Here is a 27,253-nt window from a genome sequence, read left to right on the forward strand (position 1 = left end):
CAATCGTCAGAGGTACTGGAGCTTTTAATTGAAATTCTTGTACTGCAAGTAACCGTCCTAAATGAAGTGCTGTCTCAGTGGGATTTACACTCTTCCTCCTTAACAAACTACATGTGCTCAGCTGCAGCATTCTCTGTAGATGCTTAATTGTCATACAGCCATGTGAAGTAAGCATGAAAGACAATCATGAAAATAGTCAACTAATTTTCATTCACTGCAGTGTTCTCATCGCATATCAGAAGATGAAGCGGAAGTAATCCTGCTCATGGAGACCCCTGGGACACCTTTCTTCAATGAGGAGCGGTAGTCTCATGAGGCCGGTGTCTTTACCTTGCCGACAGCTGTTCCGTCAGGGAACTGAAGCTGATATATCCATCAACGCTCTCTTCAAAGTCCCCAAGATCCTTTGACTAAAAAACATAATTATAACACGCAGAATGCAGGAGCTGCTGGTCAACCATCGCCTCGATCGGCCTATTTGTTTGTGTTATTGTGTGACTGTGGTGTTGGCCGACCTATCCCTTTAAATCTCAGAAGGGTACTCTTTACCCTAGTAGCTACAGCTGGCTACCAACTGATTTTTTTGGCCACTAGGGGGTAGCAGAAATAATCCAGTACACTTAATTATGGTAATATGCAAACTTGTTAGCAAATAGTTGCTTATTTACACATGCAGCAGATATGAAGCAACATTAGCATTCATTTGGCGAATTTATGTCTAATCTTCAGTGTCTTTTCGGAAAAATGTCTGGCTCTTAAGTGGCTACATACTCCACTAGTGTCTAACTTTGTCTGCTGCTTGGTTCTGAGCGTGAAATGTATAAAACTGATGTGAACCGAACGGTATAGTTGCGTGCATTCACATTCACATAGCCATTTGGTCCATTTTAAAGAATAAATGTATTGATTTTTGTTGCTTTAAAGAAAGATATCACATAGAAGCAACGTGTAGGTATAATATATGGTTGTTATGAAGGTGAAACGTGACCATAGCAACAAGCATCATTGGGGGGGCCCCCCAGTCAAGTGGGTGTCCGGGTCTTATGACCAACCATTTTTTTACTTCACGCTCTAAAAATCCTCCAAAACAAATGACCAAGAAATGACTCTCTGCTCTATTTTAAAGGTTCAAAGGCCACTGCTGTAAAGTCCAGATGGTCTGTGGTCATGGTGTGCGTGTGTGATACAAAAGTAAATCCACCTCTGCCTCTTCTAAATCCCCTTCAAATTCTATGTTTCTCATCCTCATTTTACCTCCTGCCTAAGTAAAGACAAACTCGGAGGGATGGACACAAGGCCGCTCTGTTGTGTTGGACATTAGTGTTGGCTGAGGTTGCCTTTTGCTGTGCTGTTTGCCCATGTTAGCACCGCTTACAGTGCCCTACGAGAGGAAGCTGGCGTGGCTGCTGGGTTTAGCTGGGCATTTGCCCTGAGAGGGGGCTTAACCCACATTTGGGCAAGGGGGGGCCGAGCCCTGTGAAATGAGCCAGCCTGGCCCCACGTGTGTCTTTAAACGCTGCCCCAAATGAAACATCCAGCTCCGTCTGACTTGCAGTTCTCATTAGACTTACTTCCATCATCAATCAAGCTGCACTTCAGGCTTCAAATTCACTCAAACAGTCTTGTAAATTGTCAGTCAATGCTAGATGAAGGGCATCTAAAACTTTACAAGGTTAAGGGGCTAAACTCTAACAGCAGGATGACAGGTAACAACATCAATCAGACAACCAGACAGAAAACCTCTAATGCAGCTGCAGCCCCTGTAAGGCACCCCCGCCTTGACCCGTCTGTCTTGTCAGGTCCAAACATAAACAGTCTGAATCCCGGCGCAGGCTTTTTGTCCATTCCGACAGCATGGTTTATATGTGAGGAGTGTGTTGTTGAGCTGAGCACTGTGTGACAGGAATAAGAACGACTCCCGGTCGTCCTCTCAGGGGCTCAGTGAATCTCTGCAGCTCTGCAGCTAATTGTCTCCTCCTCTGTGTGTCTGCATTTCCAGTGCTTGCTGCAGCTTTGTCCCTGTCACAGGCTGCTGTTTTTCTGGTAGTAATTGAGACGGTGCTGCCTCACCTGTGCAGACTTTGAGGCCGTATTATAAAATACAATTACTTTTAGGAGTTGAAACATTAATATTATTCTAACGGTGCTTTTCTTCATATCTATGAAATGAAACCAGCAACGTCCCAATAACTGTCAAGAATCAAGACACTTATTATCTTCCTCAGGACTTTCTCATAAGTGTCAGTGTACCTGATGTGTCTGCTCATTTGCATCATCTGTGTTTGCCTTTGACTCAGTGCATGGATCGAGTCAGTATTGCATGTGTCTCTCTCTCTCTCTCTTTGAGTGTGTGTTTGTGTGTGTGCTTGTCCCAGAGGGCTCTCCATCTCCACTGTCATTAAAAGAGAGCTTCTTTATCCTGGTTACCCTTGCACCCGGGAACTGACCAGCCCCAGGGAGCACCACGCTGATTGGGGTAAAATAATCCATCTCTTGACCTCTTGTCTGCCTAGTTTGCCGTTTGTTTGTTTTTTTTTTTGTTGCCTGCAGTGATTAACTTTTACCTTAAATGGAGATGAGAGATTACAAAAAGGGGGATTCAGCGATTCTTTCGGGAAAAATGTTCCACCATACCTAGTTATTATTGCAAACTGGATATATGTCATGTTACATTTGCGGCTGGGCAGACGTTGTGTTGTTTTTTGCAGCTGAAGTGATTGCATGCATCCACCTACCTAATCACACATTTCCACACAAGTCTGGTGGGAAAACATCAGTGCATCTTTTCATCAATCACCTCCATCGTCTCTCTCGTTGCATTTTGATTTGAAGTCCAACCGATATTACATTTACATGGAATTCAGCCCCAACTGAACCAAACTGTCGAAGTAAATTGATTCAAGTTTCAATTTTCTCAACGTCGCCTTTAGCTTTCATTAGCTTAGTGATGCACAGCATTGAAAAATTTGCTCAGTGAATGGATGTTTTGTGACAAAATGCACCATGGGAGCTTGTACCTTTGACATTTTTTTTCAAAGAACCAGATATTTTCTCACGCAGTTCTTAATGTTTTTGTTCTAAAAACAAAAAAAAATCCATCTTTGCAGCCCTGTAACAACAGAATAATACAAAACTACCGGGGCACCCTAATAAGACCAAAAAATATAAAGTATGTTTTTCTTCCTTTCTGGTTATTTTCTTTCTTACTCACGGAGCAGATTCAGTGAAGCAGACAAAAACTTGCAATTTATTTTAATTGGACATAAGCTCACCATCTATTAGCAGATGGCGTGTCAGTCTGAATTGCAGTCAGTACTTTTGTTTGACTGACAGGTGTAATATGCTGGCTTTTCTTAATGTGCCTTGCCATGAGTCAGCTGAACTCTGCTGAATACATCCTGTATGTGCTGGTTCTGTTCTGGCACGCTTGCTGTGTTCCGACTGAGTTGCATTATAATGATTCAGCAAAACCAATTTCAATCCCGGCTTCCTTTGGGTCATTCTTGGGATTTGCAGGTGTTGGAAGTTGTTGTTGGCATGGAGTCCAGCTGTGTGTTTACCAGGGCGTTGTCAGTGAAGGCTGTGTGGCTCAGGGCTAGAGCCAGCGTCTTGTTATCAGAAGGTTGCTGGTTCACTTCCCCTGGTCTGCATGTTGAAGTGGCCGTGAGCAAGATACTGAACCCCAAAACTGCTCCTGGTGTGCTGGTTGGCACCTTGCATGGCAGCAACCACCATCAGTGTATGAATGTATGGTGGAATTACTGTAAGTTGCCTTGAACAACAGCGTCTGCTAAAATTTAAATGTAATACCAAACGCTGCTATGAGTGACATTAGTCAGTTGCCTCGGTGAAGGAAGGCAGTCTGTTAGTACTACAGTTAAATATGAGCTTTTAAAGAATATCCGTTTTGGGGGTTCATTCAAATTTATTCCAACTGGACTTGGTTTGATGTAAAAGGATAACAGGTTGTATTTAATATGTTCTGCTGTATGTCATGTAATCTTTTCAATTATAAGGTTTGACCTAGTTTATTGTTCCTGCAGCTGTGTATGAGCACGATATGTCAAATTAGTAGCTGACCAAACTCACCATGTATCCGTTTTATTCTTTCTTTAAAGCAGCCTGGTTCTTTTTGGTACATTTCACTGCCTTCCCTCTGCATTAATAGGTAAAACTTTTCAGACGTGTCAGTTCTCGAATTTCGACTCGATGGAAGAGCAGAAAACAGCATGTCACTCTTCATTTGGATTTAGCTCATATCTGGCTCACAGGTCTTTTAAAAGTTCAGTGCAATTCTGAACTCGTGCTAATTTCCTACTTTTCGCGAGGCAGACATGGTGGGTGCTCCTCAAAGAGCTCTTCGTCTAATGGGATCCAGCAGGCTTGAATATATTGACATGATGTGACTGGACTGTCATCTAGTCACATGAGTTGGTTCGCAGTAACTCTTGTCATTGGAGATCTTTGATTCTGACGCCGGTGATGTAATGTGACAGAGCTTGGGGGGGGGGGAGACGACCAGAGCGGCAAAGAAAGGCAATGAAAGACTACTGAACTCATCTCAGGACGCTGGTGCAAATTATGGGAAATGAATGTGCTCTGACGTCAATTCAAGTCAGTTAATGTTGATGTTGTGCTCCCGATAAAAAAATTAGCAGTGCCTTTGTCTGCACCTGCTTACACTTAACGCTGTGGGCTTTAATCTGATGGGTTCCATATAACTCTGACACTGGAGGATGTAATTGTACTGTGAGGTTCTGGGTAAGAAACAGCTGGCTAGGTTCCCTGTTGGGTTGATTTGATTAAGTAGGAAAAGCATAAAAATTGTGCGGCAATTTGCTCGAAAGTAAATAAAATCCACATCCACTGGTCCTGCTGTCTGCCGTGCTCATGCCCCCGTCTACCATCACTTTGATCCTCAGACAAAACTTCTTCACTTATTGCCATTTTTGTCCCCTTCATGCCGTTGTTGAATGACTCAGAGACCAAAGGGATGATCTGGGTATGACAATATCCTTTGGTGTGTCCAATTATAGGAATACATCCAACGCCTCACAAGAGGAAAGTACAGATTTAATTTTAAAATAGATTATTTGACAAACTCTGAAAGTATAACCTCTTCAACTAGGCTTTCAGAGTGCAGCCACGAGGCAGACGGTGCTGACTTTAAAGACCAGAGGTTGTGGATAACAGCCCAATAAGGGGGGAAAGAGAGCCTTTGATAGTGCTTTGTTATCCTGCAGGGAAGCTGCCTTGTCACAGGAGCTTTCTTGTTCTTTTTGTTTCGACCAGAAATCAAGTTTCCAAGCGTCCCTTCATTTCCCAGCGCGGCAGTAATGCGAGTTGTTCACGGCTCACGTAGCAATGTCCAGAATTCAATCAAGAAGGCTGCTCGTCTTATCTGCACGCACACGCTCTCAGTGTAGAGAAAAACGTGCTCTTAACTTTGTGTCACCATCAGCTGTCATTTTATCATTTCTGCTGTTTAGACTGAAACTGTCAGATCTCTCTATACCCAGCAACGGCGCCGATAATCACCACTGCTGCTATATATAAAGAGAACTTCTTCAAAGGATTGAATCGCCAAAGCCCGCTTTCTGTTTAATCAGTGGCGCAATGGAAATGGCATTCATTGTGAATTTTCGTGCCACAAGCAGCACGTTGGCATTTGAGGTGCGTGAACTGCACTTTGAGTGCGTGCGGCGTGTGTTGAGCCTGACGGAACGAGGTGAGACGGCCATGCAAGTATGGCGGCGCAAGGTGGGATGTTGGTATTTTGCAAAGAGTTCTTCTACATTGCGTCGTAAAAGATGTCAAGCAGCCGAGCCGGATTTGAGATGATAATCAGACTGATCCAGTCGATCGTCTCAGCTGGCTGCAACGTAATCCTTCAGAGCAGCTAGAACTGTCAAAGGTTATGTCAGTTAAAAGTGTTTGTGTTTGCTACAGACGGCTGAGTTCGTTATTTTAAACTTTCTTACAATGTTACGGAAACGTTTCGGAGATGCAGACCCTTTTGTTGAATACTAAGATGCATTATGTTGCCATAAAACACACAAGTCTTCATCATCACACACGCTGATTGATATTCTTCTATGCTAATGGTGTGTAGTGTGAATGAATTAAAACAACTCGTGAATATAACCTCTGCATTGATCTTTCCAATGATAACTGCCAGTGTTTTATTTAAACCGGCTTCAACAAGCTCTCACTTGTGATCTTGAAATGTGAGTGAAATGAAATTGAGTGATAAAGGCTGCAGGAGCACAGCTTTCTTGGTTGATTTACTATGAGCTTGTTGTTCTCTAAACACTTGTTAAACACTTTTTCTTATTTCCTCACCCTCCTGAGGTTCATAATTTCATAGTGAACTATCGTCTTCCACGCTGGGTTTCCACATTTGAGCGTATCCAGTGTTGAAGGTCCTGTGTGGGTGGCTAATCGCTGCTCATGTGTCGAGGTTGTATGGATGAGATGAATACAACAGAGGGCTGTGCATGCCTGCAGGTTACAGCACAGGAAAATACAGTAGTGTAGTATTGTTTGTAGAGCTGGGTTACGAAAGGAGACCTTCTCCACGCATTAAAAAAAAAAAAAAAAAGTTGATGTGAATGATAGGAATAGGAGTGTTTCATGCGAATGTATAGTAAAAGGTTCTGATTTGTAATTAGGCTAGTATACCATCTGTTTCTGGCATCTCTGATGTAAACAAGTGTGTTCAAATAGAGGTGGTTTGCCTGCAAGATGGCTTTTCTCTGTGGATAAATGCTGAAATCGTGGCTAAAGTGTGTGGGCAATTATGCCACTGAGAAAATTACTCTCAGCAGGCACTTAAAAAACAAAGAAATTAGTTTATGAACAGTAGAAATAATCCCTTTAACTCTGTCTGAATGAGTATCCAGGGAGGTTGAAAGCCAACAGAGTAAAAAAAATCAATTCATTGACAATGAATGTGTTGGCATGTGTTGTCCTCTAAAGTTTGATTTTGACAAGAGAGGATCACAATAAAGTGATTTAAACAAAGAGGTGCAGAGTACACAGTTCACAGTCCACTGCTCGAGAATATTGTTTGAAACAGTTTTCTTTATGGCATCTAGCTGCTGAATCACATGATACCTGAGCGAGTGTATGCTGAGCTCACAGCAATCACACACACACACACTGTAAGAAACACTCCCACCTTAGCAGGCAGTGTTATTTACACATTTCTTTTCTCACCGTTTTGTAGTAAAGAAGTATGGTTTGAAGACTTTTCCTGACATAATGCACCATCCTCTCAGTTGGTGTCGAGGGTTCTGTCCTCTGGCTTTTTTCTCTTCACATCCACCCACAACAATGACAATGACTGCAGGGGAAACAGCTCAGACGGCTCAGCTTGACTTCAGCTGGTGTCATAACCGCCTGGAAAAGTGGTATCCTCTGTTTTTTTTCCCCTAAGTATTGCTAGTTTAGATAGAGGATCCCGGCTGTTCAGAACAGCTGTGTTTTCTCTTACTGTGAAAGAAGCACAGCATCTTCGGTTTTTCTCAGGTTTTGCGGCTCTCTTTATCAGCCGATCGGTACGAGAGGGAAGCTGTTTCGCTGCTGCTCAGGCTCAGTTCTCCATTCACAAAACCATTCTGGCAGCATCCTGACTGTTATGACTGCACACTGACGGTCACATTGTCCCCAAAGGAAATAAACCAATTCATCCGATGAACAAGTGTGCTCATGGTGCATTCTGGGGGAGCTTGAGGAAGGATAATGAAAAACCCTTTGTGTGGAGGATACATTGCCGCTCTATTGTGTGAGGGCATGTCTGCCTGTGTGTGCACACCATCTGGTACGGTGATGAGAGAAGATAATGGTAATCCCTGTGCATGTGTGCTTGTTTGTGTGCGAGTGTGAGCGATAGCTGAGCCTAAGTTCCTAGTGTGTGTGTGTGTGTGTGTGTGTGTGTGTGTGTGTTTATGAGTGTGTGTGTGTGAGCTCTGGAACAGCCCGGTGTCCTTCTGAATCCTTGTCTGGATGCAAGCGCAGCAGATGCAGGGCGCCAGCTTCCATCATGGACCATGATCAGTAACACGTTTGACCTGCTGTCCGCTCGGTCAGGGCAACAGTATCGGTGAACCGCTGTCTGTGGTGTCAGAGCTCCAAATCTTTTGTTACAGCCTTTTGTTAAGGCTCCGCTTATAGCGCGCAGCAGAGATGCCTCCAGAGAGAAGTGTGTGTAAAACACATTTTTGCAGGAGATTCTATCCGCTCTACATGTCACATTTTTTGTGGTAGATGTTTTTTTCTCACATGTCATTTAAACTGTGTTTTAGCGGGTTGTTCGCTCGCTAATTTCGATCACAATCTCACGCACTGAATCGCGTCGCTCACCTCTGCACGCCGAGTCAAATGGTTACTCAGCCAAATAATAACATCAGTTAATCTCGTAAATGGACCGCTATTATAGGGTCCAGGAAGCTGAGTAGCTGTTGGGTAAAGTGACCTCTGGGCATTTGCCGCAGTTACCCTTTCAATACTTAAACCACTTATTCACGCCACTTTGCGGAAAGGTAAAACATAGAAGGCACCACAATAGAGATTTATGTTCACATCAACAGGCCCAATCCTGTTTCCAAGTTTTACGCCTACCCCTCATTCTCGAGGGAACCCCTTGCCCATATGATCAGAGTTAAACCAGGTAGTGGTGGAAATCTTCCCCTATGAAATGGGACAAACTTTCAAGACCCTCACATGCCACCAATGTCATGCTATCAATCAAGCCATCAAATAAGAAAGAACATGGCGCTAACATCAGCAACCCGTGCTCCTCCTCCGCGAGTCAGCACTGATACTATAGTGGTATGTAACGTCAGTGTGTAGATTGTTAGCGCCTAGATTGTTAGCATCTAGATCGTTAGCTATCGAGACATCAGGAAACTAGGCCTGATTGTTTCATGCTTGTCATAAGGGAAAGGACCCTCATACATTCAAACCACAGAGCTCTCAGATCCCTTTTGTTTAAAGTATACTTTAAAAAGATCTCAGTTTGGAGGACCACGTAGCTGCAACATTTTGCTCTACCACTCTATCCCAACAAGATTCAGGACTTACTACCCCTTGGAGTGAATGTGCAAAATGGAGGGGTGGGGCTAAGTCGCAGGGGCAAGGAGTGTATTGGAGTTTGGCCAAGTGTCTAGTAAACTCATGCAAAGTAGACATCGGAATACAGACAACCTCCTAACATCGGAGGAATTAAGCAGTGCATATCACTTGTAATGTAGTATTTAAGAAAAGAACAGTGTGATTTGGTGTTATTCATTTCGGCATTGTTTTTGTAAACATGGATTGCAAAGTACAGAAGCCCAGAGGGGCAAGGGAGAAAAAAGTTCTGGCGATCCATTTCTAAGTTTGTTCTTAATTGTTTTCTCTTCTGTGTGAAAACTGTGTGTTCTGACTTTTTTCCAAATTATTCAAGGATAATATTTCCTTTTTTTCCCATCTGTGAAAACAGTTTTTGGTATGTGTTGTTTTTAAATAATCACCCAGCCAGCGCATCAGAGTTGATAATAAAATACATTCAGTCTCATAAATGATGAAGTGGAAGTTGTTTCGGACGTTGTGAGCAGCACTGCCCTGGACAGATTTTGAGTTGTCTAAGTATTTTCCCTTTTCTTACATAGCAGCTGTAGTTTTGCTCCATTTATTAAAGTGTTTTTTTTTTTTAATTGGTCGGGGTTCTCCATGGTTGGTGACTTCGAGAGAAACTGCTCGACAGTTGCCGCGCTGTGAGCTGTTATTCGCTACAGTAAGCTTCCTCTCACTGATCCTCCTGGTCTGGGTCAAGTTTGCGTGGACGTGACTGGGTTCAAATTAATCTGGGCCTTGTCTGAAGGTTTTGGTTTAACGAAGGTCAGAGGTTTTCTGGAAACCTTTCTGCTGTCTTGTTATTTCCACCTGCCTTGTTCCTCTTTGGTGTTCTTCTCCCTGCTCTCAGACAAGTTGTCGTCGCTCTCAATAATGGGTAGAACAGAAGCATTTGGCAGCCAGACCTTTGTACTGCCATTGTGTTTGATTGTGGGATCAGGCCATAAAAGAGGAATGGCCTCCTGTTAATGGTCCAACACCTTCATTACCAAAACATTTTTATCCACAGCATGGCTCTGTTGGTGTCAGTTGGTTTAGCAGTTTTGTCCCAACTTTAATATCTAAACAACTATCATCCATCTGATAGTTGTTCACATGCCATGAAATGTGGTCCAGACGTTCATGGCTCTCAGCGGTTGAAGCCTGCTAACTTTAGTGATCCCCTCATGTTTCCTCTAGTGCCACCATGAGTTTGACATTTCTGGTTTAACGTGAAATATCTTATAAATATTGGATGGATTGGAATGAAATTTGGTTCAGACATGAGTGTCCCTTCTTGTAACAACTTTGGTTTATCCGGCACCATTATTGGGTCAGACATTGCAATGCTTTGGTTTATGACCAAATACCTGCAAAACTCAAGACATTCCCAACATCCTTAGTGTTCTTAGTGTTTAGTTACGTGAGCTAAGGTGGTAAACATGAAGACATCAGCATGTTAGAATTGTCATTGAGTGTTTAGTTTTAACCAGTGTTCCTCAAGGAGTTACTACCATGGCTGTGGGTAGCAGTTGTTATCTAAACTAAATCTAACTGGATTGTTAATAGTAGAATGACATATTTTGGAGAACTTTACACATTGTTGTAAGCCTAAATCAGCTGGATGAAGCATTACTTCTCAAGCAAGAGTAATCCAAAGGTTTGAATGAACCCATGCAGTTTTTTTCTCCCTCCCCTTTAACACTTGGGGACTGTTATTTTGCCGATTCATCATCCACCTTTTCTTCCTGATGTTGGCCAAAAATCTGAAAAGTCCATTTTTCAGAGAGGTCAGAGGAAAACGACAAGCAGGGTAATACAGGCGTCCCTAGGTGTAAAGATGATACAGTAACTAGATAAACGACACGAGCACACAAGCGAAGCTGTCGCTGCAAAGTTCGAATCAGTTTGTTCAGCTGTGAGCACTTCTGGTCTCATCAAAGTCACAATGACAATGAGACATTATTTGAGGGTAAGCTCTAAACATGCTCTGCTGTAATGAGCTTTGTACTGAAGCCTGTTTGAGAGACATCTGTGAGTTTACACCCTGACAGACGCCAGATGGCACAGGTATGTAGGAGTGTGTTTGCAGCGATGCTCAAACTGCATCTGAAGCAACACAGTTGGTACAATGATGGCGCGCAGGATGTTTTTATATTATTCTATCATAACTTAAATTAAGTTTGGTCAGACATGCATACGCTCATCTTGGTTCTACAGCCAGCTGAATTAGGTTTGTAATTGCAGCTAAATGTCTAAATGGACCCCGAGACTAAAGTGAGGTTTTGTGCAGAAAAACCTGAGACTGATAAATGAAAGTGTGGAGAATATTACATTTCTATTTGCAGAGAGTCTCCTGTGATCAGCAGCAGTGTTCCAGATTTTTGGCACAGTTTAGTGGATCCAATTTAGCATCCCCTCATTTCTTAAAAGGCTCAGTTCAGGATGACAGCACTAGTTTAACGCGAGAAAAATTACACGTCAGAGATGTCTTGAGGCCAGAGTCGACTTCTTTGCTGTTTTGAACTGAAAATGACATCACTGTTGAACTTTGATATACATGAATTATACTGGATATGTGTTTAATAGAGCCGAACAAGACTATGCTAGAATTTCTGCCTTTGCGGATCTGATTTTGACCGATATAATAAAACAAATGTAAGTTCATACATTGTCACTGTACGTAAGAATTGACATTTGTAATATTAAGAACCTGTGCTACCAGGATGCTACCAGAATATAATGGCATTATATACAAGGATACCTCAGTTTAATTGATTCGGTTTATTCCATCTTTTCTTTTATGTATCTATTAACGTCATGCTAGTCGTGTATTACTGATCAAGAGAGCAGGACACTTTTAAACAAAAACAGAACTGTCAAATACAGCTGCCACGGTGGAGGACGGGTCTGCTTACAGTCCCCAGAATCAAAACAAAACCGTGGAGAACCAACTTTGGGTCTAAATGAACCACATATCTGCAACTCACTGAATGAAAAAATCTACTTCCGGTCTCAGTTCTTGTAAATCAGGGCCCAAGAATTGTTCCTCTTCTTATTAAATTAGATCCGGGACTATTAGTCAAATCTTTCACTGGGCTGCAACTGCACTGTAATGTTTCATTCTCCTGTGGTTCTATTTTAGTCATTTTATCCTCTATTTAATTTTACACTTACAAATCCCATTTTAATGTATTTTTTTATGTTCTCTTGTGTTTCTTTTCTTAATGCCTTCTGTATCTTGTGTAAAGCACTTTAAATCGCCTTGCTGTGGAAAAGGTGCTATGCCAATACATTTGCTCTGCCTTTTTTTTGCAATCGCCGTGGTTAGACTGTGAACCTACCGTGAAAATGTTGACAGAGCATACTGTACAATGCTGCAGAGCTCGTTTAAATGCCAGACACGGCGCCAGCTCTTACCTCTTCTCTACAGAGAGCAAGCATTCAGCCGCACTCCCACTTGACTTTGAAACAGCTCCCCGGTCTGAATTTCATCTTTTTTTTAAAACTTGCCAGTTTGTTTTTCTGTTTCATGGCCGCCGTCTATTGATGTAGAAATGAAAGACGCTCGCTAACTTCTCATTGTTTGCTGATAGCTGCTTGCTCAAGATTTGAACACATCATTATCTCAATACTTTTTGCTATGATACCTTGATGGCGAGCTTTGGATCTTTGTTGGTTTGCTGTCAGAGGGTTTTGACGTACCCTCACAGTTATGCAAGCAATGCCAATAGTCAACATTGGAAGTCTGTTCATACAATTATGCGAACTAGCTGCAACGATTCGTCCCAAAGGATGTGTTAATTGAAGGTAAATGAAACGCCAACTGTTACGAATAATCGTTTCAGCTATTTTTGTCGCAAATGTTCTTCTTCAGTGTCAGGATTTGCTGTGAAGGCTCATTGGGTCTTGGACTGATGGTTGGACAGAAGAAGCAATGTGAAGACGTCACTTAGGACACTTTTTGACATTTTATAGACCAAACCAGGGCTCCAGGGTGCGACTATTTTGGTCACACATGCACTGAAAAATCTGTCAAGTGCGTCTAAACATTTTCATTAGTGGCACCCGTGCACCTAAACTGAGGTTGTCGCCATTTCTAGTTGAGTGTGATGTGATTTCAGTGAAGAAAATCGTGTATTTCCACCTCTATTCCTAATTACAGTCATTAATAATGTGGTCAGAAATTAAATGAAAATGAATTATTGGGTGCACCTGAATAAAAAAGTTAGGTGCACCAGTGCACCCAGTGTAGAAAGTTAGTTTGGTTTTATACCTAAGCTTTAAGATTCTGCAAGGACTCATTGTAAGAGCACTGCTCAGTCCCTCGAGCTGGAGGGTTAACGGAAGGACAGAGAGAATAGGTGCTCAGTGCTTTGTCTGCTTTTATGTTGTGCACATTACTGCCTGCTGCCCTGAGAGACTGCTCAACTGGGGCTACAAGACACATTTCTTTCTTTTGTACCTCTACTTGATTTGTCCACCTTTCCTTTGGTCATTTTCCTCTTCCATTTCCCATCAATCAACTGCAATCAGCTTCCTGCCTTCTATCCGGTGCCTCTCTCTTCTCTTGTGAGTACATTCAGGCAGTGGTGAGCACTCAGAGTACGGATGCCCCTATAACTCTTGTGGGTTTCCTGCTCTCAGAGCCATTTCTCTACTGTCGCATGTCTGCAATGGAGCTCCTGGGAGCCCGAGCCTCTATCTCGCCGAAAACAATTTGCACAAGTAAGCACTGATTGGGAACGCAGTCCCAGCATCACTGAGTACAAGGTCGGTAAGATGGCAGCCTGCTGACAGTGAACATCTTTTTAAGAGGATCTCCGTCTCTCAGTCTTGCAGTGTAGGGGGTTTTTAGAGGCATGTAAGTGAACATAAAAAAGCTGTGTTGGAGCTGTATTACACTGTGGTCAGGTAGTGTGATCAAAGCAGGTTGTTGTCTCACATGTTGGTATTGCATTGAACATCAAGAAGCTCTTTTGTTGGAAGGATTCTTTTCTGAAGGAGATTCTGTCTTTGAGGGTGGTGAATTGGGAACAATTTCCACAAAAAAGTTAGTCCACAATACGAACTGATACCTTTATTGTTGTGTTGTGTTTTTCAGTACAAATCAGAACCCATAGCAATGTTTTGCATGTTTGTTTGTTTGCATCATTATTGTCTTACATGCCAGAAAGGGCAGAGGTTTGGTTTATCTACATAGATTTTAAATGATTGCTTTCTTACATTGCCATACTAAAGTTTCTGCCTACTCTTTGCTTGATGTTTTTTGTGTTTTTGTTGTAAGGCTTATTGTCTGTGCTTGCATTTATAATGTTCAGGTTGATTCTTTTATTTTGGGTTACTGCTAGAACAGCTTTGTGTGCTTGCAGTTCTGTCTGAAACGCTCTGTTTAAGGTCCTGTCTCTTTAAGGCCCCTCCTCCCGAATACCTTCTGATTGGTCAGCTCACACTCGCCTGACCTCGCACCTCTAACAACAACAGTGAAGCTGTTGAGCTAAATCAGTTATTTTGTGCCAAACTAGCCGCCGGGCATAAATGTGTGACATGGGGACTAGTGTGATGTCACAAAGTCACAGAATTAAAGGCAGAACTACTGATGTGGCGTTTCAGGAGCAGTGTTTTCTGTGGGAGAGAGTAGCTTCTGTTGGTGCAGACTTTGACCTTTTTAACTTTAAAGTTTTTTTGCATGCACAGGAACAGATATAAAATGCTGAAGGAAAGGGAAAAAAAAGCATAAGAGGTCTCCTTTAAAGTCGTGGTTCAACCTGATGGTAAACACAAATGTTCAAGAGTTAGATTAACGGATCGACGTGACTTATGTGCACTAAGTTTGCAGGAGATTAGCCCTGCTTGGCATTAAGACTGAAGCAGGGGAAAGACAGCCTGGCTCTTTTTGAGGTTCAGAAATATGTCTTCCAATACTTATAAATTCTCACAGATGATTGCATTGTAGTTACTTTGTTTGATCTGTACACAAAGAAACACTTGAGATCAAGTTATGTGCTGTAAATATTCCTTGCCCAAGGGCAGTGACTTCCAAGGTTGCAATATGTTGCTCCATAAACAATAAATCCTCATAAAACTTTTTTGTTTAAATTTTTCATCTCTATTTGAGATTTTATGGATTTTAAAGTAATTTGTGTATTGATTCATGAGCTTTAAAAGAGCAAGTAGGCATCTTTTTGATCACTGGATAGAGGCCCTGCATTTTATGCTAAACTTAGCTGAGTTAATCAACTTTTTACTCTTGCAAACATGAGTGTGGTATCAATCATGTCATCCAACTCTCAGCAAAAAAGTTAATGAAAGCTTTCCCCCAAAGAAATATACTTAAATTTCTTAACTTCAACAAAGTTTTGTGAAAAACCTTGATTGTCAGAGCTGGAAACTAGATCACAACCCATCAAATGTGACTGAAAGTTAATTCAGTCTAAAGTACAAAAGAAAACATTTTTATTAGAATATTCATAGAAATTCTGCTCTAGAAGATTCAAATTACGCGACTCGAAAGAAAAATAAAACGTTAAGGCAATTACATTGTGGAAGCACATGCACATAATAAAAGACATTCTTCCAGCCCTGTTTCACACACAACGTTGTTACTTGAGTTAGGTTGAGGTTAAATCCAGGGACGTGTGATGTAGCCGGAGCAATTTAAATAAGTGCCGCTGTGCTGTGCAGCAAGAATGAATCACCAGCATACTGCCAAATGTAAAGTAATGGCTGTTCAAACGAATAAAGTTCCAATCTTATACAGTTTTGGGGAATTTCATGGAGAGGATGGGGTGAGTCTAATCTGTAGGCAGTGGCATGAGTCATCCACATAGTATTACCAGTGAGTGAGGGTTTTCACATTCGCCTTTTTTGCCACAGTCAGCATTTTGTACTGGTATGTGGCCTTACATTTTTAGAAGAGTTGGGCCGAATTGCTGCCGCTTGTGAAATAAAAGCTTCTCTCATGCTTTTCTTGATAGGGGTGCTGAACAAAACTCTCCCACTTAGTGTTTTACATCTTACCTTTTGGTTCATGGGGTGATGAGATGTATTCTTGGCAATTCTTTTAATTTGTATGAACAAAACAAACAGTATTTAACGTGACAATTGCTGAGCTTTATAGGTTCTGTTAAGTGTATTATTATCTGATTGGCTTGCAGCTATTGTTTTTTGAATGACTCTAGCTTTGACTGCTTCGTAGTCCTGTTACTCCCTGCTAAATACATCCATGACATATTCAGTGGGTAGGCCCAAGGCCAAGTTCCTGCTCTTGACTGTCATCCCGTGTCTGCACATCAGTGGGTGCCCTGATGGTCTGCTTGACAACCAGAGGGATCGAGGGAAGTCAGTGGGCCATGATAAATTCAGTCACTAGTTTGTTATTTCTTAACTGTTTGTTCAGTGGTTCTCTGGTGTTAATAGGTTGTGTCTGTGCTTTTCCTGAGGTTGGTTTAGAAAATAAACAATCAATTGTGGACCTAATACTGTCAGTTGTGAGCTGTAGTTTCCCCAGTAAATACCCCAACATCTTTGCCAAACTGAGACAGCTAACGAAGATCAGGTCATTCCTGTCCTCTGCAGACTTAGAAAAGGTCATCCATGCTTTTATCTCCTTCAGACTGGACTACTGTAACGCACTTTATTTTGGTATCAGCAGGCGAAACATCCAAAGACTGCAGCTGATACAAAATGCTGCTGCTAGGTTTTTAACACGTACTAAGAGATGTGACCACATTACACCAATACTGCCCTTCACTGGTCACCTGTGAGTTTTAGAATTGATTTTAAGATTTTACTGCTTGTTTTTAATGCCTTGAATGGTCATGGTATATAAAAGAACTGCTATAAAAGAACCACAAAGATTGGCATAACTTGAGGTACACCATGAGTTTACAGATTGAGTTAAGTATAGAGCATGCAACCAACAAAGGTAACCACCCAGAGGGGAAAAAGGACAGATATTGCAAGAAAATCTGTGGGATCCATAATAACGCATTTTTAATGCATTATTTGTATATTATTAATTGTAGCACCATAAGCACCTACTTATCTTGCACTACTTCACTTCTGCCTCCACCATCATGTGCAATTATCCTGTGCAATAATACTATTTTATCATTTTTTTGTACATATACATATTCATATTAATACACTGAGTCTGTTATTTTTAAACACTGTATTTAAACACCATTTATTTATGTACCCAACCTGAACAAAGCAATACCCTGACTCTTTATTTAAATGTATATAATGCACATTTTTGCCTCCTGTATATAATGCACATAATGTATTCCTTTCTATATTTTATCCTTTCCCTGTTATTCAAATCTTTTTTAGTATTTTTTTAGTATTCTAAGTCCTGGACTTATTGTATGTCTGTCTACCTGCTATGTTGACAAGTAAATTTCCCCGATGTGGGATAAATAAAAGTCTAAAGTCTAAAAAAGTCTATTTGTTACCTTTGGAAAGAGCCAGGCTAGGCTGTCTCTATCCGAAGCTAACCTAACAAACTGCTAGCTGTAGTTTTGTACTGACGTGCATGAGTAGCTATTCTTCTCATTTAACTCTCGGCAACAGAACTAATGAGTATTATTTCTCAAAATGTTGAAATACACCTTTAAATTCCAAGCACTGCATCAGAGGTATTTGTATTTGCATGACACAGAATCACTAACCAGTACCCCTTCCAGTAGCTCTATGATTCAAACCAATTTGTTTTTCTTGATTTGAGAACAACTAGCAAATTTGCAGGAAAAAAGAGAAGAATCTTCAATATTGCCCTAAAATGTTGGACAAAACGGCGTCATCCTAAAAGAGAGAATTGGCCTTACATAGTCTGCCACTGCTTGTTCATTTCATCTCTACTATGTATGAACTGAGAGAGACCCAATTAAATCTGCCTTAACCTACAGTGCACGTCACAAGGTTACTGGGTTTTATGATGCCACTATTACATCACCAAAGTGCTGGTACCTGCTGTTGATTACGAAGTAACTCAAATGTCTACAAAACAAACATGAACAGCCACTCGACCTATCTGCAGATGGCACTGTAATAAAACTGATTTGTTCCTTCCATTAGATTGTCAAGGAAGGCATGTTGAGTGTAAATCTGAACGCCATTCAGCTGCTGACTGACAGCAACAGCCACTACGGTCTGTCACTTCTGTGCCTGCTCTCCAGAGTATGAAAAGTACACATTACCATTTCATAAGATTATAGTAAGCCATTTACAGGCTTTGCTGCTCACGGTCGTGGAGGGTGCAACTTTAAGAACAGTGAAAATCAGCATAATGATCATTCGCTGAAATATTCTCTCTGTCAACACTGCAGCTGAGCCACAATGAGGCGAGTGTTGTTTAAGACCGCCATAAACCGTTCTCAGACTTAATCACCTGCTTCCCGTGAGCTCAGAGCTGTATGTGAATACAAAACTAAAGCAAAACATCGTCAAGCACCAGATGCTCCCCCCGAGCAGTAACCTTTCAGGACCATTTGCTCAGTTGTTGCAATTTCCATCCCATAGCTTAAAGTGACACTATCATTTATTGATGTGGTGTTTCCCAAGCTGATATGGAACCCATCTCAATAATTAATCTGACGCAAGCCCGGGCCAGGCCAAGGGAGCGGCCTGCTGCTGCTCATGCTCCGCTGAGGACCACAGTGATCATTTGGCCCCAGTCTGGGTTATTTCCATCTCTGCGTTTATCACTTTTATTATAGCTGTGATGAAACACTGCGCGTGCCTCCATAAAGCACTTACGGGCCTCTGCTTGTTTAATACATTCCTCTCCCACTGACAGGCCAGCACTAATCTCATTTAGCGATGACTCACCGTGGCTAATATCACGGCTGCCCGCTGCACATCCCCCCATACTATTACTACTCTTATCACTAGTGTGTCATATTTCTTATAAGGAACATATTATTTACATGAACACTGGCTCATGCAGGTGCTACCACTACACAGCTGCTATTTCTGCAGGCAGTTACCTTTACTACTACTTCTGCTGCCACAGCAAATCATTTCTGCCATCCTGCTTTCTTCAATTTGACAAACCCATTGATGCCAGAATCCATTTCCTTCTGCTTAACTGAGTACAAATTACATTGGCAAATGTCCTTCATATTTTGTTTTCCCTGGTTCTGTCACCACAAACATGGCTGGAAACTGTTCTGATGTTTTCTGAAAATGGGCTGCTTCGGCTCAGGAGGTACGGCAGTCATCCACCAATCGGAGGGTCGTTGGTTAGATTCCTGGCCCCTGCAGTCACGTGTTGAAGTGTCCTGGGCAAGAACCCAATTTGAGCCTGATTGCTCCTCCATCTGTGTGTGAGTGTGCATATGAATGGTTATTGCTCCATTGTTCCCGATGAGCAGGTGACATCTTGCATGGTAGCCTCTGCTACAAGTGTATGAATGTCTGTGTGAATGCTGAGTTGTGTTTTCAAGCACTTTGAGTGGTTATAAAGACTATAAAAGCGCTATATAAACACAGTCCATTTACCATTTAAAAATAACCAGTAGCTTCAGGCTTACAGATGTTCAGACACCACCTTGAACAGTGGTCACACGCTTGGCAGCGTCTCACGCAGCGGTTACATCAACAATATCCACTCCAGCTCCTGACATGACAGTCGAGAGTCAGTCATGTACATGTCATGTTAACATGATGTGACACTCACTGTAGGAATGTTGATATGACAAGTACAATTTTCAAAGGATCTGTGGTCAACAGAAACATCCTATTCTGGCGACTAGGAAGTTCAGTCACTACCTAAAGCTGATGACATGGTGAGAGTCGCTCTGTAGATTGACTGGCGCACAGATAACTTGGCGTACATAACTTGCTCATTCGTGTCACACTTCATCTTACCCTCACTTATGAACACTAACATATTACACTTAAATACAATTTACCTTCATCTGGGGGCTATCATGGCCTCTCAACTTTGAAGTGCTCATCCTCGTTCTGTTTGCTGCAAACCACTCAAGCTTGGAGACGAGATCTAATCTTGAGTACCCCACTGGAAATATGTTTGATTTACTGCAGATAATGTGGACACAACTTGCTGTCTGGTTCCAAGCAGCCGATGGCTTGTAGCATTGGCCCCCCTCCCCATATCCCCATAGATACTCCTCAACTAGACACCCCAGTGGATCCTGCATTTGCACAGTCCACAAAGAATGTGTTCAAGGTAGGGAGGGCAATTCTGGAGAGGGAAAGTTGGTCCCAGCAGAGACTGCGTGTATCACTTTACATATCACCTATTTGTAAATTAACATTACATCACACCATGCATATTAAAAAACTGGTGTTTGTTTACTGTGATACTTATGATGGTGGTGCTAAGAGTAGGACTTGGTCATATGTCGGGAATGCTAATCATGATGTTATTGGTTGATGTACAGTTTAATTCATTTTATGGCTCAGAGAGGACTTTTGCTTATTTTGGGTGATAACAAAAGATCATCCTCAGTTGTATGTTATATTTTCAGTTAGACATTTGAACATATTGGGGAAGTGTAATCCTCTTTACATGCTGTACAGCAGAGAAAGCTGTACTCAGTTTGGAAAGCAGTTGATATAGAGTTTAGTTGGTTGGTTTGGGCCACTGAGTTGCAGGGTGCAGGGAAATTTTCACAGAACTTACTCTGACTAATCTAATCAGCCAGCCTGTGATGGAAAAGAATATTTCAAACATGCGGTTGAATAAGGATGTCATGAAAACACCACAGTCATTAAGAGACCTCAGAAGATATAGAGATCTATATTACCACCCTACATGAAAACCCTGTATTCAGCGTAATAATTGCAGGAAACTAAACATATTTCTGTGTCTATTCAGCTTCTTTATTCAAACACTGAAGTCTGTTAGTCAGTACGGACTAAATCCAAATGAACCCACAGAAAAACAGGCTGACATTTAGCTCATTAATAGTTCCAATTCTCTAGACTTAGACTTAGACAACTTTATTCACAACATGATGTGATGAGATGGCATTAAAGCCATGCTTTGTATACTGAATTGTGATGTTAAATTACTGAAACTCAGCTCACTGAATCAGTTTCAAAAGCCCTATTACAACAATCTCACTGCAGTAACCAGCTGCCAAACCTAAACCTGACTTTTAAAATAGATTTCCTTGAGGTCTTGATGTCGTCGTTGACGGTGCAGCTTTTTCTGCCAACTATAAGCACTTTACACAATGCGGCGCATCCTATAGAATTCATGCACAAACAAAAATCAATCCCACTGCAAAGCCTATTGTATAAGTCCCGAAGCCTATAGCCATTTATCTCACTAGCAGATGATTTTATTTCCCAGTGTTTTGGCAATAAAAGGGGTTTAATCCTAAAATAGCATGGATCTAATTATTCCCCCCACAGCAATAAAACTTTAGGGAGTGAAAACTGTTAGAGAAGCAGTTCCCACACTGAAATCACATGATCCCAAACCACATAAAGGAGGTGCAATTTATCTACTCAAAAGCAATAAAACAGAGCCTTAACTGGCATCATATAGTATTTCCTTGGTGTAGCCGCCACTGTATTGCAGCTCGGCTCTGGGTTTAAATCTCATAAGGATGTTGAAGAACACTTAACTTCAGATCAATAATGCTCCTGCCTCAGAGCACTGCCTTTGTGTCCCAGCGGAGCCCCGGTCAGCTCCCTGAAGTTCAATGTGTCTCATCAGTATGCAACACAACACCACATATACATTACGAGTGTGTGGTCAGCTGCCTATGGGCGAGAGAGAGAGAGAGTCTGCAGCCTTTATTCTATGGTGTTTAATCGAGGCCAGACAACGACAGTGTGGAAGTTAGAGCGTGCTTCGATCTCATCGCTGCAAACTGCATCAGACTGCAGAGTCAGGTAAATTACCGGGAACAATAGGATTACCTGCGCCCGCTGTAACGCACAATAGACAACCCGAGATCAGCGGCTCTTTATTAAGTTGGACCATTTAGAATCTGGTGTAACATCTGATAAAACCCTTTGTAGAGACTCTGTCTTCAGCGTGCTGTTGCTATAAAAAGCACTCCAGCAGGACATTCTTACCGGAGGAGTTAAGAATAATTCATGAATGGCTTCTTCCGCTAATACATTTCGTTCTTTTTCAGTCATTTGCTGAAGTGTTACGCTGAGATTAATCGTCCTGCCTCTCTGTTGTTGTTTCATAACTACCAACTCGGACATGGATCGCCACTAATTTCTCTCTGTCTCACAAACTCACACGCACACACACACTTAGGCATGACATACACAAACACACCGGTGCACACATAGAAGGACACAAGCAAGTAACAGCAAGATTAATTGGGATGGCTTTTTTTGGCCACCGCTGTAGTTTACACCACAGTGCGCAGCAGATGGAGGGAGTGGGAGGTACACGCTCTGAAAATGTTGTGGTTCTTGAGGTTTCACAGGTGTACCACAGACATTTATAATAGAGTTAGAGGGACTGGAGGCTCCTTGTGTGTGTGCATATGTGTGAGACTGCACAGGATGTGTGTGGGTTTCTATTTTTGCTGCCGGGCCAGTCAGCAGGCCTGTATGGGTGAGTCAGGGCGTGTGTGGTGACAGTGACATACAGACACACTGACAGAGGAGATGGAGGGTCAGCCCCGCGCATCCTGGGAAAGGTCTGGCAAGTGCATCACTTGACACAAGCGGACCTGAAAGGTTGAGGCGGGGTTGTGCTTCAGCGTGTGTTAAGATGTAAATGATAAAACACCACACAACTGACATTTATGATTAATGAATTGCATCTCCTGACGTAGCTCATGCATATACTTCCTTAAAGCTTTGCTGGTGGATACTGTAATGTAATATATTACCTCTCACTCTTCAGATGACGGATGTATAATGAAAACTGGATACCGTGTTGGAAAGGGCATTGCTCATTCCCACTAAAAGAGCTGCTCAATGGCGCGTGAAGCCAAAAAAGCTTGACGTCCGGGTATAATATTACCCAAATGTACCGGCTTCCACATTGTGCGGCCCATAGAGCATGTGCACTAGAGACTTCTACCAGCCAACAGGCTAACTTCGGCTTTATCCCTCCGCTAACCTCAATAGGGATACAATGATTTAATAATGGAGCTCTTCTTCACTTTCTAAACATAGTCAGACTGATTTAAATAAAGTTCTGATAGGGCAACAAATATTTTCTCCCCCATTATACAGCCGCTTCTTGCACAAATGTAAGCTCATTAGCTCGTGGGAAGGCGAATTGTTGGGCACCTCTGCCGTGACATGATGTTGTAATTAGACGGTTTGACCACTTGGTCCAATTAGCTTCAGAGCCTGGCGCTCTTCCTCGGGACTCGCTCCACATCGTTGGCAGGTTTTTACAGACATATGTTGTGCATCCTGGAGAATTATAATCATAATCTGCTTCAAAAAAACGTACAGACATCACAGGCAAGAAGGAGACGCATGGTCGTGCATCCACTGCTAGCTAACTAACAGCAGGTTTTCAGGTCCACATTGTTTATTTTTGGACAAACTGAGTCAGTCGGATGAAAGTGGATGAACAGCTGAACACATCTTTAGTGTGCATCACTTACATGAATTGAGTGACTTTCAGTTTCAGTTTCCCAGCTATATGTTAGCTGTTAGCATGCTAATAACTGATCCATTGACACTGTCTGTGCCTATTTGAATGCTCAGCTGAGTCTATGAGACTCCCCGAGAGTCAGACAAAATTGTTAATCTGTGCAGACTAATGCAATTCACAACGAGCTACAGACCAATCCAACAGCCTTCAAGGGCCATGCTGCCAGCTTGGCTAATTTCTTACTTTGAAGTATCTTTAAGGGAAATTTGAGGGAATGGACAAATTATTCTTCATCACATTTGATTGATTGTTGTTTATGCACATCGGTGACAACCAGTTTGGTAATGAGAAGAATGCAAGGGGTGAAGATTTATCATCATTTCATTTACTGATTTTAATTTTGAAATTTGAACTTTTTTAAACACAGCTCGTTTGTCATGAATGACAGTAAATGCAGCGTGGCTATGTCAGGAGCACAATGCAAAGAGTAGCAATACATCTCACTTCAGTGTGCCCTGACAATGTTGAGCCACGTGCCACCTCAGGGGCATTTGTTGTGCCCGCTGATCTGATATTGAGTGAAACAGAAGTGTGAACAGGCATCATCACGTTGTCTTAAATAATGTGTCTCGTCAGGGATTGTATCTGAACATTGTTCGTACATGGACCAGTCCTTCAGTGCACCTATTCCCCCGTCCTCTGGGTTTAATTGCTGAGCTGTGGCATGCTGTGTTGGGTCAGATTAATCGGTGTCAACCTGCCTTTCTTCCTCCCTCGGTCTCTCTCTCCTCTGTTTTCTCCCTCTCCGTTTGGTTTTGTCTTTCTTGTCTCTTTTCCGCCTTCCGTTCTCATGTGTCTGCCTTTGAGTTTGTCTGACTGTGCATTTTTGTGTGGTGTATGTGAATGCAGTGTCTCTTCTCAAAGGGAACTGTAGGATATTTTATATGTCCTTTGCCTCGGACGGAAGAAAGGCTATAGCCTATGTGTGCAGTGTGCATGGTACTGTTAAACTTACACTCGATAGATGGATTCACTACACAGACATGTAAGTCTTCTTGGTGTCAACCTGACCATGAATTCACCCTTCCATTGTTTGTGCAGGATTACACCACTGCTGCTTTGAAGTTTAGTATTTATTTAAGTATCTCTAAAACAACAGCATGTTAGCTCCAAAAGTTAAAAGGTTGGGAAATATTATTTGCTTTCTCGCTGCGTGCTGGATGAGAAGAATGATCCAACACATATATTTTCTGTAGATAAAAGGCCACAGACAGTTAGCTTATCTTAGAAAGAAGACTGGATAAAGGCGGGAAATGGCTGCCGTGGCTCTCATCCAAGAAACGCACAGACTAAAGGTGCAATTTGTAAGAATTTGACAACACAGTGTGAAGGAACAACAGTTTTGACTTGACGACGTCTGCAGATTGTGTTGCAGAGATATCTCCTGAGGTTAGCATGCTAACTAGCTAGCCCCAGCCCATCTCGGTCTAAAGCTTGTCAGTGGTGCAAACAACAATACTCGCCAGGTGCTCCGAGCTCTCATTCCAGGCCACTAGCTGCACAGGTAACTCAGCTAATTAGCTAAAGGCAGCCGCAGTTCACAGCAGTTAGCACTCAGGTGATACGCTGCCCTGTAGTTGTTTTGAGATGGTATTTAACAGGTGGCCATTTCCTAAATATTGCACCTTTAAACAAGTAATGTTTATATTGTGTTATTTAGTGAGCTTTAGCAATGCTGGTAGATTGATTTTATTCCCATTCGACATAGCCGGGCTAGCTAGGCTTTGTGTAAGCTAAGCTTGCCAGCTGCTATTAGCTGTAGTTTCAAAAGTAATATAGACACGAGAGTGTTGTATCAATTTTCTCATTTAAATTCTCTGCAAGAAAGCTAATAACCTGTATATTTCCCGGCTAAGAAGGAGCTGAACTTGCTAACTTTAGGGTTGTCATTTTAACCATCTCTTGTGCCTCCAGTTATGTCGCGTTAATGATGTTTACTGGAGTTCATCATTATAAATCATCTCCTGATTCATATGCACAGCCTGCTTTGCAGCCTGTTTGACACAGTTTTTGGCTTTTATGACTCATCGTTGTGCAAACTGAGTCTGTGCATACTCACCTATGAGGGGGCTATAACATTTCGGTCCAGTAGCTTAATTTAAAAGTTGAATTTTGCTTGTTTTGAAGTCGTGAGCAAAGCCCCAATTACTGGCTCATGTTTTCTAGTGCATTCAGTGGCAGCCTTGTTGCCACGTACCTTATTGTTGCAGTTAAATCTAAATAGAGATTTCATTAAAACAGGTTTGTAATGAGTCTTTTGGGGCAGGTGCAGCTTTTTGCGAGCGCCCTGCTTATTATGAATTTAACAGCCACCACCAGGACAGCTGGCTGCTTCCCTCGGTGTTACACTTAATCAAGACAGTACATTCAGATTTGTTTTGGGGAAACAGTCTTCTTTGTGTTTTAATAACCTAAAATGTGTATCTCCAGGTTCTTTTATGACACATTAGGGGATGTGATTTTGTACTGCATTGCATGTCAAGGGCTCTTCCCTTCGTCGCTTCAGCCTGCCTCTTCCTTTCCCCACACCTCGTCTCAGCGCGTTTCCAGGTCGTTTTTTCCGCCGCAGAAATTTCTCAAAGCTTTCACAGGTGGCTGCTGCCTCGATATGAATATTTGATAACCCTCATATAGCTCCCTCGAGGGCTGTGAAATATTAAAACTCTCTTTCTGGTGGCCGTTTGGACTCTAAAAAAAATGGACTTCCTGATGAGAGGAGAAAATATTCATTTCGATGTGACACAGTCAACACTATTCATTTCATAATGTGTGATGTCGTTTGCTGCTCCGCCTGGACAGAGTGTAGACTTTGCATCAGAGCGTTTACGTATGCACCGCTGATCTGCTGGGGGTTCATTAACTAAGTCAGTGAATATGCAAATATTGAGTTGGAGAGGATTTTTTTTCTCCTTCCTTCACACTTCCCTCGTCCCTCAATAGCACAAATATACATTTCCTCTTATTCTTTTCTCTTTCAGCGGGATGCCAAGGGACAGTACCTGTTTGACCTTATCTGCCACCATCTCAACCTGCTGGAGAAAGACTACTTCGGCATTAGATATGTTGACCCAGACAAGCAGAGGGTGAGTATTTTATTTTTCAATAAAGAACCCACCTAGATTTCAGTTCAAGTGAATCCAGTGGTGTCGCTGTGTTTCACCATGACTCACGATTTGGTCTCTTTTTCTTCTCTTCTCTCTTTTCCATCATTCAGTTTTCCCTCAATTCAATTATTTGTGAATCCACATTAGTAAATCATCCACTTCAGTTAAAAACTGGCTCACACAAACTACATAATTGATGTCAAAATAGCTGATAATTTGTGCCCCCGAGTTCACAGAGCAAATCTCTTATCCCGTAAAAGTTGTAAAACAGCACCGTGTTTAATAAGCCAGACTTGATTTTGACCGTGATAACGCTATTCAAATGTAAATCTCAAAAGATCGGAGGAAAACCCTGTGAAGCTGATGCAAGAATAAGAAACCATCCGTCTCATCTTTTACAGAAGAAGGAAGCTTCATAGCTGCTCCGTTCATC

General features: G+C 42.0%; 1 protein-coding gene across 1 annotated transcript in view; it reads left to right on the forward strand.

The window, feature by feature from the left end:
• LOC115580707 (FERM domain-containing protein 5-like) overlaps positions 1 to 27,253 on the forward strand; it is a 73,887-nt gene that overhangs the window by 27,279 nt on the left and 19,355 nt on the right. Inside the window, exon 2 of the mRNA XM_030415308.1 lies at positions 26,695 to 26,799. Coding sequence (XP_030271168.1) covers positions 26,695 to 26,799 — 105 coding nt within the window. The remainder of the gene's footprint in view (positions 1 to 26,694; positions 26,800 to 27,253) is intronic.

The sequence above is a fragment of the Sparus aurata genome, chromosome 4 (genome assembly GCF_900880675.1).
Source record: "Sparus aurata chromosome 4, fSpaAur1.1, whole genome shotgun sequence".
In the NCBI taxonomy this organism is placed as follows: domain Eukaryota; kingdom Metazoa; phylum Chordata; class Actinopteri; order Spariformes; family Sparidae; genus Sparus; species Sparus aurata.